Source organism: Diceros bicornis, chromosome 1, assembly GCF_020826845.1.
Source record: "Diceros bicornis minor isolate mBicDic1 chromosome 1, mDicBic1.mat.cur, whole genome shotgun sequence".
In the NCBI taxonomy this organism is placed as follows: Eukaryota; Metazoa; Chordata; class Mammalia; order Perissodactyla; family Rhinocerotidae; genus Diceros; species Diceros bicornis.
The window spans coordinates 8090909-8106848 of record NC_080740.1 but is presented as its reverse complement, the minus strand read 5'-3'; the positions used below and the strand labels follow the sequence as shown (position 1 = coordinate 8106848).

The 15940-nt window shown below is 38.2% G+C and overlaps 1 protein-coding gene across 1 annotated transcript in view; it reads right to left on the bottom strand.

Moving 5' to 3' along the window:
- JMY (junction mediating and regulatory protein, p53 cofactor) overlaps nucleotides 1-15940 on the bottom strand; it is a 99997-nt gene that overhangs the window by 10310 nt on the left and 73747 nt on the right. The window contains exons 5-9 of the mRNA XM_058568160.1: nucleotides 15182-15347; nucleotides 14505-14692; nucleotides 11557-11643; nucleotides 3609-3704; nucleotides 1308-1908 (exon numbers count right to left, since the gene is read on the bottom strand). Coding sequence (XP_058424143.1) covers nucleotides 1308-1908; nucleotides 3609-3704; nucleotides 11557-11643; nucleotides 14505-14692; nucleotides 15182-15347 — 1138 coding nt within the window. The remainder of the gene's footprint in view (nucleotides 1-1307; nucleotides 1909-3608; nucleotides 3705-11556; nucleotides 11644-14504; nucleotides 14693-15181; nucleotides 15348-15940) is intronic.

The window sequence follows — 15940 nt, the reverse complement described above, 5'->3', positions numbered from 1 at the left end:
ACACCTCTAGACTTTAGGACTGTGATAGCCCAGGACACTGAAAACAGCATCTACATAACAGACCATGAAGTGTGGACAGAAGGTTGCCAGAGCATAGGGGATCCTCAGTAGGCTTGTTTAAAAAAAAAAAAAATCCCAAGACTCAAATTCCATGTCAGAGATTATTGGTATTCCTATCATTTCCCACGTGAGAGAAGTGAGCAGACTCAGGGCTAGGAGGTAGTCTTTAGTAATATCATGGGTGAGACTCCCAAACCATTTCCATAATGCACAGCCCAAGCTAAATTCAGACAGTGACTGGGTTACACATTTAATTTAAAAAAATTAAATTTTGGTTCATTATGGTGATTGTGCAGTTTTTTTTCATTTTGTTGTTTCACGTATGAAATTCTACTCGGGGTATAGTAAGAAATATTTTACAGGATGGTCTCTCAGATTAAAATGTAATATGCAAATTGTTTTACATAATATTCTTCCTATGCAAGCTAAAGCTCCTTAAGGGCCAGGACTATTCTGTTCTTTTCAAAAATAGCTGTATTAAGGCATATCTGACATGTAATAAAGTATACATATTAGTCCCTCTTCTTCTTTGCTTCTCTATACAAAGAGTATACCAAGGTCCTCAATAAATGTAATCAAATGTTACATGGTCCTACCAACATCATCCTAGTGTGACAGTCTTGACCAGATGGCTTACCTTTTCTGATGTGAATACCTTTCTTGTATTTCCCAAGTTTAAAACCAGATTTTCTTTCTATCACAAAAGGAGCCACCTACTATGTATTACCAAATAGATCCAGTATCACTTCAGAAGATATATATTTTTTTTTGTGAGGCGATCAGCCCTGAGCTAACATCTGCCAATCCTCCTCTTTTTGCTGAGGAAGACTAGCCCTGGGCTAACATCCGTGCCCATCTTCCTCCACTTTATATGGGATGCCTCCACAGAATGGCTTGCCAAGCAGTGCGTCAGTGCGCACCCGGGATGCGAACTGGCGAACCCTGGGCCGCCGCAGCAGAGTGTGCGCACTTAACCGCTTGCACCACTGGGCTGGCCCCCAGAAGGTATATTTTTAAAAACAGTCTCAGAGCTCAAGGAGGTAGACATTTCTGTGTCTGTAGACGTTTGCTGATGTGGGTTGGTAAGAATTCTGCCCTGCTGCGACCCTGAAAACCTGTCTGCTATCAAATAATGTTCAAAAATAAAATAATGTTTCAGGCTGTGTAAAATCCTATGAAATAAAAAGTCTTTTGATTATGCCTCAGTTTACTCACTAGATGGACACGAAAATATCTGTTTCACTTACCTCTCCTCCTCTGCAAACCTTCAGCAGTCTTTTTGAGCTTCTTCCTGGCACTGACCAGCTGGCTGCTGTCAAAGAGGTGTGCTGAAGGGGCACTTGCAGACTTTGGGATCCTCTTCTCGTTCCCCTCCATTCTAGGCAGGCCTTTCTCCAGTGTCTCTAGGGTGTAGTCCTTAGCAACAGGCAGAGGTGGTGGCGGTGGGGGAGGGGGAGGAGGGGGTGGTGGGGGAGGCGGTGTTGGAGGAAGAGGTGGTGGGAGTGGATCTAAGGTAACAGAACCTGGTTCAAGGTCAATATTATTCAAAAGTGGAAGAGAGACAGTGGGGGGCAGTTCAGAGGTAATACCACTGAGAGGTAATGAAGTGGCTTCAAGTTGTGCTAACGAAGTATCTTCAAGTTGTGGGTGGCTTTGGGCCTCTGTTGTCTGTGATGGCCCAAGCTTGACTCTTCCTTCCTCCACCTCTTCGCTTTTCTCTTCTACCTGCAGCGCTCCTGGCAGAGAGTCACACGGGTCCTCGCAGGGCACAGGACTGGCTGCACTTCTTCTTCTTGCATGAGCTAGTCGCAATCTGGTTGATTTCAGTATGACTTGGCCAGGGTACCTCTGAAAAATCAGAAGTTATTGTAACTGGTTACATAATTATTAAAACAACTTAGGAACAAATGACTATTTATTTTCTCCCTCAAATGCAAGATGTTGTTTTGGAGATCTTGTGATTTTCAGGGAAAATTCTTTAATAAAGCTACCCAGAAAACCAGAATACCAAAGTGTAATACCTTTCAAACTTATCACCAAACTCTTTATTATCTGTTTGTCATTAACTTCTTTATCAAGGCCCTGTCCCCTCTTATCCACTTAAGAAGACAGCTGTTCAAAATTACCACATGATTTAAAAAAGATCTTTAATGATAGGCCAGCCTGGTGGCATAGTGGTTTAAGTTTGTGCTCTCTGCTTTGGCGGCCCGGGGTTTGCCGGTTTGGATCCCAGGTGTGGACCTACACACCGCTTATCAAGCCATGCTGTGGCAGGCATCCCACGTATAAAGTAGAGGAAGATGGGCATGGATGTTAGCCCAGGGCCAATCTTCCTCAGTGAAAACAGGGCAGTTGGCAACGGATGTTAGCTCAGGGCTAATCTTCCTCACACACACACAAAAAAAGATCTTTAATGAATAAAATTACTAATTTAAAAGGAAAAATAACAATAGCAATGTAAAATACAAAACATAAATGATGTCAAACATACAACGTTCTTTTTAAAAAGGTTACTTGACATTTAAAAAAGCTCTGAGGGCCGGCCCCGTGGCTTAGTGGTTAAGCGCGCACGCTGCGCTGTTGGTGGCCCAGGTGCAGATCCCGGGCGCGCACTGACGCACCGCTTCTCTGGCCATGCTGAGGCTGCGTCCCACCTACAGCAACTACAAGGATGTGCAGCTATGACATACAACTATCTACTGGGGCTTTGGGGGAAATAAATAAATAAAATTATAAAAAAAAAAAAGCTCTGAAAACAATATATGCATTTTGTGTTAGAAGGAAAGGGAATAGAACTTTTTGGAGTACTGATATACAGAACTCTTATTCTATATGTTTTACTGTAGTAAAACGGAGCATTAACATACTTGGTAGACAGTTATTTAACACAAGGCTTATCCCTGTGTTATCCCCCCTCGCCCCCACATAATACTAAGAGGACTTGATCAAAAGCTTCCTTCACTGATAAGGTGATTCCTCAGCACAGACAATGGAAGCAAGGCTCCTGAGCACTTTAACAACTAGAACCACTCAGCTTAAGCACGGTCCCAAGAAAATATTTAGCTGCTGGGTTATCAGTGTCCAGAGTCACAGGTTAGCCTGGCAAGAGGACTGCTGAAGCATTTCTCATGTATATTGATCCACCTTCTAATTTTGCCACCGGCCATTTCCATAGATCATAACCACAGGTTGATGTATGTGGAATTAATAACAAGTTGATGCTTGAAATGGATGGTCGGTTATGAACTAACTAATTTTATAAAACTCAAGAGGCCTTCCCAGAGGCCCTGAACTCCTCTTATGCTACTGAAGTGGTAGGCTAAGGGTCACAATAATATTAATTCTGGAAACAACCAGAGGAAAGGTAGCCATGCAATCAAAACATTAATAAAAAGAAATTAAAAAGGACTGCCATGATTATAATTATTTTCTAAATAACAAACAGAAAATCAAGTTTTTCTCATACAAAGAAATCTTACAATAGGAGTGTGTATGTAGCTCTGTTTAAAGAGCAATGAAAAACAATAAATTGACCATACTTTTATTACCTGTTTGAAAGTTCGAAGTCTATCCAGTGTTCTCTGTCTTTCTTGGCTAACCCAGGCACTTTTTCTTTCCTCTTCATCATGTAATTTTTCTCTCTTCTGGTAAAAAATAGTAATTCCATTATGATGTGTCCCATTCATTTTTATCATTAAAAGGAAAAAAAGAAGAGTTCTCCCAATATGTAAACTGGATGACTCCAAAGAATGATGCATTAAATAAAATGTTTTACAGCACAAAACACTATCAGTTTTTAATAGAAATCATTTTAAAATTCATAATGACACGTTGACAAAAATACTATTTCACTTTTCTGCATTTACTTCCAAATAAAAATGTTTGCTCTGTAAAGTAAAATAAAATCTTCTCTGAACTAAAAAAATGCTTCTTTCATCTTTGCAGTTCTGGCTTAAACAATTTTAGTATGAAATACTTGTAGCTGCTGTATTCTGCTAACTCAAATAGTTGACCTTAAAAATAAAATCAGAGGCCAGCCCAGTGGCGTAGTGGTTAAGTTTGAGTGTTCCGCTTTGGCAGCCCAGGGTTCGTGGGTTTGCACCCCGGGGGCAGACCTACACACTGCTCACCAAGCCATGCTGTAGCAGCATCCCACATACAAAATAGAGGAAGATTGGCACAGATGTTAGCTCAGGGCCAATCTTCCTCAAACAAAAAGAGGAAGACTGGCAGCAGATGTTAGCTCAGGGACAATCTTCCTCACCAAAAAAAAAAAAAATTATAATAATAATAAAAAAATAAAAATAAAATCAGCAACCACTTGGTCAGTAATTTAAATATTACACATTACTATAAGCAATATAAACAGGAATTCGAGAAAAAGAAAGTACTTCCAGCATTATACATGAATCATTTGGTTTAACATCACACCTTATAGTTGGCAGTTATCTGTACAGAAATTTACAATTTTTCCCATGTCATTGAATCACCTAAAAGCTGTCTAACTAAATCTCATTTGGCAGAACAAACATTAAATAAATGAAGAGACTTACTAGATAGGTAATTGGGTGATGGCTTTATTTTCCTGCTTTGTTTTAAAAAATTGGAGATACCTCCCACAAGACCAGACAATTTCACATGGAGATGACGGTGGTCTCCAGTGTGTTATTAACCTGCTTTCTTCTATCATCTGTTGTCCTTTTCAAATTCAATCCTCCATTATTCTCCTAGATTCTATTATCTCTCTCTTTCTCACCAGCTTTTCCCTGGACAACATAATTTCTAATGAGTTACTCCTATATTTGCCTTGGATGATTACATCAAAATTTAAAGGACAACCTGGATCCTCAGAGTGAAAGTGTACATCATGTTTCAGAAAACCCTGGTGCACAAAAGTGACCTGATAAAGTTACTAGACTTTACAATAAAGAAAGACTCTTTATGGGTCTCCACGCAGAAACATCAAGTCTCATACGGAGGTGAGAGGAGGGAGGGGTGACTTCGGGCCTCTCCACTGCAACATTAAATGCTACAAGACATCGTAGCAATGTCTCTAGAATTCTGATGGAGAGGAAATATGATAGTACGACCCAGCTAAATTATCCTTTACATACAAAGGAAACAGACAAGCATTCCCAAAACATGCTGGAACTCCGAAAATACAGGAACCATGAAACTTTCCCAAAATAACACCTTAATGAAATCTAACAACTCCCAAGATGAATCAAAATAAACTCAGGAGTAGAGAAATTGCGATAAGAGGACTGGCACTAAACAATGAATCCACTTAAATATACAACTGAATCTAAACAACTCTGGGAATTAGGATCACATGAAATAACTGAATTCTGACTATAAAATAAAGAATATAAAAGTTATACAATTATTTTTACGTTGTGAAGGTTCATAAAATATTGGGAGCTGGAAGGAAAAGGGAGTTGTGAGAAAGCATAAGGCAATAATTTCTTCATTTTCATGAAGCACGAGTCTAAAGTTGAAATAACTTTTAAAACTATGATCACAATACTCAATGTTTTGCTAAATCTTACTGTGGTCAAGAAATTTATTGAAATTTCAGTAGTTCTTTCAGATTCACTTAAGTTATCCTGTTAAAAGTAAAAGTTATTTTGGCGTTGATTTCTTCTTTGTAACTTTTTCCTATATTGCTTTAAAATCTTTTATAATGATCATGTCTGTCTTTATAAACACCATCAGCGTTTTTTTTAAATGTATAATAATGGTTGAGAAACATTTCTGCAAGCCACTAATTAAAACTGCTCACAATAGAAGGATTTTTAAAGTAGTAATGAATAAAAGAAGTGTTTAGGATATATTTTTTAAAATCTGATAAGTGATCAAAATTTATACACAGACATCAAGATACTCAATTATTCAGGAAAAAATCACCTTGCTTAGATAACAGGATCAAATTAGAAAATACTAAGTAAAAAGAAAGAAAACATTTTAAGATCACAGAGTAAAAAAAGTCATATACCATGTTAAGATACCATCTAAGACAGTAATACGGCACAGAAAAGGCTGCTTAAGAAATTCCATTCTTTTAACATTTATTATCTGTCAAACTAGGTACTCTATTAAGCCCTAGGAAAAAAAGCAGGGCTGTCTTAGGTGGCAGAGAGAAGGAAAAGGCATGTTAGACATCAGGTTTAGTGCTGTCAAGCACCAAGGAAGAAACTGACCCTGGTGGAGGTGGTGAGAAAGAGGAATTCAAGTTTTCTCACTTGGCCAACATTGGGTGGATGGTGGTACTGTTAATCCAGATTGGGAATACAAAATGAAAGAGGTCTGGGATTGGGGAATGGGCCAGACGCTACAGGAAATTACACTGAGAAGAGTGTCGAGGATAAAGTGGAGTTCTTGTCAGAGGATCAAGAGTGGAAGCAGTGTTTTGATAACAGCACTGTTGGGCGACAGTGACGGATCTGCAGTTACCAGTCAGGGAACGCAATGAAGAGGGCATGACAGCCAACCTGTTAACTATCACACACAACAGAGGTCAGCCTCACTTTTTATCTCTTGGTGAGGTGGGCTGGATCCTTTGTATGTAAATTAGCCCCTTGGATTTATGGGAGGGGGGAGGCGAGGAGTTAATGGGTAAGGAAAGATGAACATCCTTCCATCTCTTCCTCCTACCAACGGTCAGAAAAACCTTTTGCCTTTGCGTAGAGAGCTCTCGCTGGGAAAGTCTTAAGAGTTCTCAAAGACCATTTATTAGTAGATACAAAGTCAGGCATCTCTCAGTAATAGTGCCAGATGCCAGAAGACTTACTATATAATCCTAAGTTTCCAGATGGGAAAACAAAGAGAAGATATGACCTGAGCTCTGCATTAAAAGCAGACATAAAGGTCCCATGTGGATGCTCTCCTTTAGAAAGGAAAGCCCAGAATAGCTCAAGGACACAGTAAAGCAAGAACTTATCCCACCTCCTCGTCCCTACTCCATGCTTCTTCCACTTCGCATAGTTATAACGGGCAACTCTTCCAGCTGAGTCAGCAAAAGGAAGGAACTGAAAAAATCTCATGTACATCTGATAACCACCTGGAACTGGGAGTGAGCTTGTACCTTCCCACACCTGGATACCTGCCACGGATACCTGGGGACAAGAGTCTTTCTAAGGCCTGTAGAGGAGCACTGACTCCAGAGGTGAAGAGATCCTTCTATACTTAGAGAAAGTATATTATCTAATGGATAGAGTTCTTAGTACTTGGGGGAAAAACATTAGTTACTTAAGAGGTACTTAGTTTGAGTTTTCAAACTGTGAATGTGGATCTCTAAACATAATATATAAATAGTTGGATGTGGAGTTCAGAGATAAATTAACTGATTAATCATATTACTGGTCTGTCGGCCAGTATATACAAAGTCAAATCTTACTATAATCTAAAAGATCCCAGATGGAGAGAGAAGGAGAAAGCTTCAGACTCCTGAGGCATGAACTGATGAGCCTGCATGGGGAAATCAAGTCGTTATAGAGCACAGCATCAGAGTTACGTTTAAGAGCATAGCAAGTAACAGACAAGCCTGGGTTGAACACCAGGTCCTCCCTTACTAACTGGATCATTTTGGGAAAGTCATTTAATGATTCTGTAAAATAAACATAATTTACCTTTTATTTGGGGGGGAGGGTACTTACAGGATGGTAACACAAGGGGCTTTGGGCTTCTGTTAACATTCTGCTTATCAGTCTGAGTGCTGGTACATAGGTATGTTCAATTTGTGAAAATTCTTCAAGTTATATACACTTATGAGTTGCACATTTTTCTATATGCATATTATGCTTCAATAAAAGTAATAAAGGTTTTCATAACAAAGTACTGTTTTAAGAAAATGAGAACAGACAGTGATTCAGCAGGGCACATATCAGAGCATGGAGGAAGTAGGTAGTATTAAAAGAAGCCATTGTGAGCAAAATAATCTAAAAAGTTCTGATCAGTTTCCATAAACTACAGTTTAAAAGTATTCTATGTGCACTTTCTTGAAGTGAAACCCATGAGTTATGACTGTGGTTTTACATAATACAAGACTGCATTTTCTAATGGGGAAAACTGACTAGTTTCCTGACCACTATTTCCTTCTCTTATCTAATTTGTCTCTGAGCCAAAAAAGAAAGAAGTAACTATACTGTTTTAGGGAGTTTACAATCAAATATTAAAATAAATTCCTTAGTCTTACTTACATACTTAATTTGCAAGGATTTCCAGAAGAATTTTTGAAACAATAAGGTTACAATATAAGGATCAACATTTTAAACAATCTACCACCCAAGAGATTTTGGTAAAAGTGGTTTCAAACTGGCTTTAAAAAACAATGATTTATTTAGATCTAAGCCAACTTTCATCTTCCTCTAAGCTATGCATGTTAAAGATGACTAGGATGGTTAATAGATTCATTCTCCCACAATGAGTTTTCCACTCAAAGCTGGTATTAGGCAAAATTATAAGGTAGATAACATTTATCTTTGAGATTCCCCCAAGTATTAATTTCCTCATTTTTATTCCTCTATGTCCCATAAAACTCTTTGAGAAAGGATTTGATAATCATTCTAAAAAGTTAGTTAGTTACTCCATCCACCAAAGTATTGGTGTTTGATCAGAAGCCCAAATCTCCATGTAATAAGGAACAAATTCTAAGTGTGGATCTCAGTAACAAGCTGACAACACAGGGGCTGATGGTGATGATAGGGGGCATTCTGATTCACCTGTTATGCTGGCCCATTGTTGAACCTTCCTTACAAAGCAGTTTATGACCCATGAGAATAGTAATGAAAAATAAAAGTGTGATAAATTAATTTTGCTATTTGTAGCTTCTGGACAAAGATGACTCTTACAATTTATGGGTAGTTTGGCTACTTTTATGTGTTTAAAATCAAGAGTAAGAGGTAGCTTTAGCTATCATGCCAAAATGAGCTTAAGGAATAATACAAATAAATTTAAGTCCTTTGGCCTTTGGTGTGACACTAAAGAAAGAAAAAATTTAAATAAGCATAGTGATATGGTCATGTCAGCATTTCTCCTATTTAATGAAATATAAATTATTAATAAATATGTGTCTAAAAAGACCACTATCAGGATAATATACTGCAGGAATGATGAGGTGCAGCAATACCAGGGGTAGAAGGTTTCTAATGTGATTTTTTAAAAAGCAAACTAAGGATCTTGGCAAACTACAAATAGAGGGGAACTTCCTCAACTTGATAAAGAACATCTACAAAAAACCCTATAGCTAACATCTTACTTAATAGTGAAAAACTAGAAGCTTTCCTATTTTAAGATCAGGAACGGACAAAGATGTCCCCTCTCACCACTCCTTTTAAACATCATAGTGGAAGTCCTAGCTAATGCAACAAGAAAAGGAAATAAAAGACATACAGAGTGGGACAGAAGAAATAAAACTGTCTTCATTTGCAGGTGGCATGATTGTCTATGTAGAAAATCTGACCCAAAAAAGTAGATAAAAGAACCAACAAAAAAAGAAAACTCCCGGAACTAATAAGCAGATTATAGCAAGGCTGCAGGATACAAGGTTGACGTATAAGTCAACTGCTTTCTAATATACCAGCAACGAACAACTGGAACAACTGGAGTTTCAAATTAAAAACTATTGACATTACCACCACCAAAAAAAAAAAAAAAGGAAGACAGATTTAGGTATAAATCTAATAAAATATGTACAAGATCTATATAAGGCAAACTACAAAAGTCTTATAAAAGAAAATCAAAGAAATAAATAAATGGAGAGATACCCTTTGTTCATAGATAGGAAGCCTCAATAATGTTAAGGCGCCAATTATTTCCAACTTGATCTATAGATTCAATGCAATCTAAACCAGAATCCCAGCCACTTATTTTGCGGTTATCAACAAGCTGATTCTAAAGTTTCTTTGGAGAGGCAAAAGACCTAGATCAACGGAACAGAACAGAGAGCCCAAAAATAGACCCACACAATTATAATCAACTTGTCTTTAACAACGGAGCAAAGGCAATTCAATGGAGAAAGGACAGTCTTGTCAACAAATAACGCTGGAACAACTAAACATCCACGTGCAAAAAAAAAGGGAAGTTTAGCCACAGACCTTGCGCCCTTCACAAATATTAACTTAAAATGGATCATAGGCCTAAATGTAAAATGCAAAAGTATAAAGCTCTTAGAATAAAACATAGGAGAAAATCTAGATGACCTTGGGCTTGGTGATAACTTTTTAGATACAATATCAAAGGTATAACCCATGAAAGAAAGAATTGATAAGTTGGACTTCATTAAAATGAAAAACTTCTGCTCTGTGAGAGATACTGTCAAGAGAATAAAAAGACACGCCACAGACTGGGAGACAATATTTGCTACAGACATAGCACATGATAAAGGACTGTTATCCAGAACATACAAAGAATTCTTAAAACTCAACCATAAGAAAACAAACAACTCAATTTAAAAATGAGCAAAAGATCTGAACAGACACCTCACCAAAGATATACAGATGGCAAATAAGCATTATGAAAAGATGCTCATCATCATATGCCATTATGGAACTGCAAACTAAAACAAACCATAACAACTACAACTACACACCTATCAGAATGGCCAAAATCCAAAACACTGACAACACCAAATGCTGGTGAGGACATGCAACAAGAAAGCTCATTCTTTGCTGGCGGGAATGCAAAATGGAACAGCCATTTGGCAGTTTCTTCGAAAACTAAACATACTCTTACCATATGATCTAGCAATTGCACTCCCTGGTATTTAATCAAAGGAGTTGAAAACTTACATCCACACAAAAACCTGCATGGATGTTTATAGCTTTATTCATAATTGCCAAAACTTGGAAGTAAGTAATCAAGATATTCTTCCGTAGGTGAATGGATAAATAAACCGTGGTACATCCAGACAACAGATTATTATTCAGCACCAAAAAGAAATGAGCTATCAAGCCATGAAAGGAAATGAAGGAACCTTAAATGCATATTACTAAGTTAAATAAGCCAATCTGAAAAGGCTACATACTGTATGGTTCCAATTAAACATTCTGGAAAAGGCAAAACTATGGAGACAGTATAAAGATCAGTGGTTCAAGGGGTTCGGGGAAAGACAGGGATGAACAGCTGGAGCACAGGGGATTTTTAGGGCAGTGAAAATATTCTGTATGATACTATAATGATGGATTCATGTCATTACACATTTGTCAAAACCAAGAGAACATACAGCACCAAGAATGAACTCTAATGTAAAGTATGGACTTTGGGTGACAATAATGTGTCACTGTTGGTTCACTGATTGTAACAAATGTACCATTCTTTATGTGGGATTTGGTTGGCAGGGGAAGCTATGCATGTGTGGAGGTATATGGGAACTGTATTTTCTATTCAATTTTGCCTAAAACTGCTCTAAATGATAAAGTGAACTAATGCTAACATCTAGTTATAACACTTTCTTATTCTCTATAGTTTTGTTTTAAGTCTCCAAGAGTCCAAACTTACTAGCTGTATTGTGTGATGGCTTCTGTATTCATCTTCACTCCGAAGGCGCTGTTGGAATTTTTCATTGTGTTTTGCAATACAAATTTCCTATAAATACAAAAAATAAGTGAAATGTAGAAGACTCAAAACACCACACCAGGGTTTATCTGATAGGCTAAATTTTAATCTTAACATATACCTACGTAGCAAAATACCAAGTACGCTACCTCTGGTTTCTCATCTGGAGTACTGAAGCAGCATAAGCCAAATAACCAGGATCTTAAAAAGACTCTTCTTCTGAACTATTAACTTCTCTAGAACTCCTGATGTCTCTTTTTTTAGAGGGAGAGGGATGGGGCAAGGTAGAGTGGAAGAAGATGTCCTTAGATAATCTCAAATGTCTCTTTCAGGGGTCAGCCCAGTGGCGTAGTGGTTAAGTTTGCACGCTCTGCTTTGGTGGCCTGAGGTTCATGGGTTCGGATCCCCAGCGTGGACCTACACACTGCTCATCAAGCCATGCTGTGGCAGCATCCCACATACAAAAATAGAGGGAGACTGGCAAACATATTAGCTTAGGGACAATCTTCCTTAAACAAAAAGAGGAAGATTGGCAACAGATGTTAGCTCAGGGCCACTCTTCCTCACCAAAAAAAAAAAAGAAAAAAGGTCTCTTTCAGCTCTGAAGTCTGTGGTCAGAAGATTCTAAGTCGTACTGGACACTTTAAACTAGTCTGGGCAAAAAAGGATATACAATCTTTGGCTTAGTCTGTATTCTTAAGCTCTCTCTGATGAGTTAAAGAACATGATTTTGCCCAGATGGTTTAAACATTATCATAAAATCTTAATCTTCTGTTCATAGACTTCAGAGTTAAGAGGACTTAAAGATTAGAAAATCAGAATTATAAAGAAAATATAGGTTTGATTATTCTAATCACATGAAAATAAAAACATAATAATAAAATAGGATGGGGCTGGCCTGGTGGCATAGTGGTTAAGTTCGTGTGCTCTGCTTTGGCAACCTGGGGTTTGGATCCCGGGCATGGACCTATGCACCGCTTAGCAAGCCATGCTGTGGCAGGCATCCCACAGATAAAATAGAGGAAGATGGGCACAGATGTTAGCTCAGGGCCAATGTTCCTGGGGAAAAAGAGGATTGGCAACGGAGGTTAGCTCAGAGCTAATCTTCCTCACCAAAAAATAAATAAATAAATAAAAATAGGAGATTTGTGCTTCTTTACAAAGTAATGCACTATCATCCACAACTTTTTAGTGGCACCACACTAAGTCTTCATTTCCCTGGGTCTTTCTGGAGAAGTCCTCCAGAGAAAAGGGTTAACATTAGTTTCCAACACTCTCAAAGCTATACCAAAAGATCACTCTTCTAACCAGAGAAAAGTCATAATGAATGACCTTTTAAGCCAGTAAACTCTATTTTAAAGTAACTATTTCTATCAGTTGACTGATACAATGGGTTGACTCTATCGTATCAGTCATGAAATGAACCTGTCCAGGGCCATCTCCAGGGGAAAACAAAGGTAGTACTATATAGTGACACAATATAGTGATATACTGACTCAGCACTAAGTCACAGAGACCTAGGACAAAAATCCTACCTCTGCCTCACACCAGCTGCTTTTCCTTGGGTGACTGGAAGCCTTGGTTCCCTTGGTTATGAGGATACAGGCCCACAATCCCTTAACCATAACAGAGGTCAGATGTGTTTTGAAATTAAAATTTTTTTCAGATTTTAGAAAGATGATATGTTGCATATATCATATATTACCCAATAACTCCAGCAGGATCTGAAGCAGCACCCCACAATAAGTAATACTAATATTTTTGCAGTGAAATATATGAATAGTCAAAGTAAGTAAGACAAAGAAATAAATAACTACTTCATATCAGTGCAAACCGGGCTTGGGTTTGCCACTAAATTAAGTATGAGAATGCTTTTGATTTTCAGAACTTTCTGGATTTCAGGCAAAAAATTATCTCATTTGACTAGTGGCAGAATTAAAGATAAAATACATAAAGAACAAAGTTATTTCCATTATTCTCCTTGAAAAGTTTAACCACAAAGCATAGACTTCAAGTCCTCAAGGCACAGCCAGAGACCATCTTTGTTCTCTCAAGAGGAGAGGCAGGGCTGAACCACTTGCAGTCAGAACTACTCCGGGTATGAAATCCTATTGTGGGTGCCAGATAAACCAAGCAGCCTGTGACCCTGGGCATGTTGACATGGAGACAAGGAATATAGGACGATGTTACATAAAGCAGCATATTTTTATCTTTTGCATTGTATGGTTTTTCTTCTCATTCTCTTTCTTTTTAGGACTCAGTGTTTCTAGTTTTCTCTTTCCAGCCTTCTTCTGTCACTCCTCCTTCCCTCTGCAGCTCTGCCAACTCAGTTGGTGGGCCTGAGTGGCTGGGGGCAGGGAGGCGGGAGCCCCCCGACTCTGTGTGACGTGGGTTGCAGCAGATCTGAGGCTGCGGGTATAAATGGCCAGATTCTCTGGGATGAGCTTCCCTACCTCTGATGTGGATTAAAATTAGAATGAAGAGTGAATAATATGGATTAAATTGACATTAGCTTATATATATAAGACCGAGGTCAGAACTAGGACTCAATTGTAGCACATCACTGGCCTCCTTAAATAAAAAAGGAGCAGGAATTGCATTACATGGGATCCTACAGTCATGCCCTTTAGCAGAGCCACCTTCAGGGTAGCTAAGGCAAATAGCACATCTGGCTGTTGTAACGTGTTTAAGAGGGCGATTCTCAGAGAACTACACACGTTTAATACAATGGCCTGAGCACTCAGAAGAGGTAACTCTTACTTAGTTTTAAAAGATATGTAGGTATTAGTGACAAATTGCGTTAGAATTATTAGATATGGTCAAAGATTAATTAATAAAAACAAGATTTTAAATTAAGGCCATATATTCAATGAATACCTAACCTATTATACCTTTTTATTTCTGAGGTAGGCTTTCTTGGCCGAAACCCGTCCACGTCTTGCTTCCAGCTGGCGTGCTTTCTGCTGAAGTTTCTGTAGCTCTTCTCTCTGTAAATGCACAGATGCTGCCATCTCTTCCTTCTCCAGCATCGCCTCCATGCTTTCGTAAGTGTCATAGTACACCACTTCATCTCTCTTTTCTGTTACAGAAGAGCAACAAGGCGTGGTGATTAAGAGCATTGGCTGTGGAGCCAGACAGCATAGGGTTCTAATCCACTTACTGGCTCTGTAACCTCAGGCAAAGCCATTACCTCTTGAGCTTCTTTGTAAAACAGTGATTATTAGGAAATACACCTTATAAGGCGAATGTGTGTGCAAAGTGCTTAGCAGTGTCTAGCACACAGTTAAGTGCTCAATAAATCACTATCACCCTCCTTGTTTTCCAAATTCAAAATTTTTGAGAATACAGTAACGTTTACCAAGTATTTTACAAAGGTGATAACACACAGTTGCACTGCTCAGTCTACTAAACCACTTGTCTGACTTTACGAACTCCTTAAAAAGATTTTACATTAAGATTTTTTTTCAGTCTCAACAGAAGAAACATAGTTGACCATGTCAATGTCCATGTCCATTTTCCCTACGTATGTAACCTTTTGCTGATTTACGTGGTTAAATGCACACCATACCCGATATAAGTCTTTTGATGCTTTCCAGTTGTGCTGTCAACAGTAACTCTTCACACTTCAAGATTTCAAACTGTACTTCATACAACTGAAGTTGCAGATCATAATAATCAGCTTCTAACTGATCCAATCGGGCTATGGCCTCTGTACCACCCTGCAAACTCTGCATCTGCATCGAAAATAAGAAGATTTCTAGTTGGCGGGACAAGAAAAAAAAAAATCAAGGTATGATTTGAAATGAATGCTAATCAGACAGGACAAATCCATGAAGCAACCATTCTAAGAAACTTGTAGGCAACAAATGATGATTTTAAAAAAGATCTAAAAACAGTAATAATCAAAACATAGGGTTTTGCAAATAACTGGGAAAACATGGTAAAAAGAAAGTTTTTAAAGCTTATTTATATTACAGCTCATTCATATTTAGGATGATAATCTATTATTCTAACTGTCTTGACATAAATATCAATAGCATCCCTTTTTACTCTCAAAAGTAGATGCTAAGTTACGCAGTTATCCTTTTCATGTAAGACGTATGAATTAGATTAGGCCATACTCGGATAGTTATCACAGAGGGGTAAAAGTTTGGTCAACCCCACCCATCTGGAGCTATGTTTTGCTCCATGGTTACAGCCTGATACCTTCTAGGATCTGCTGACTGGAGAGCGAGGTGAGTGAGCGTGAGTGGAGCAGCATGACTGAATTGCTTTTCCTGGAAATCCCTGCAATCTACTGATAATGATCACTATTAGTATCTTTAAG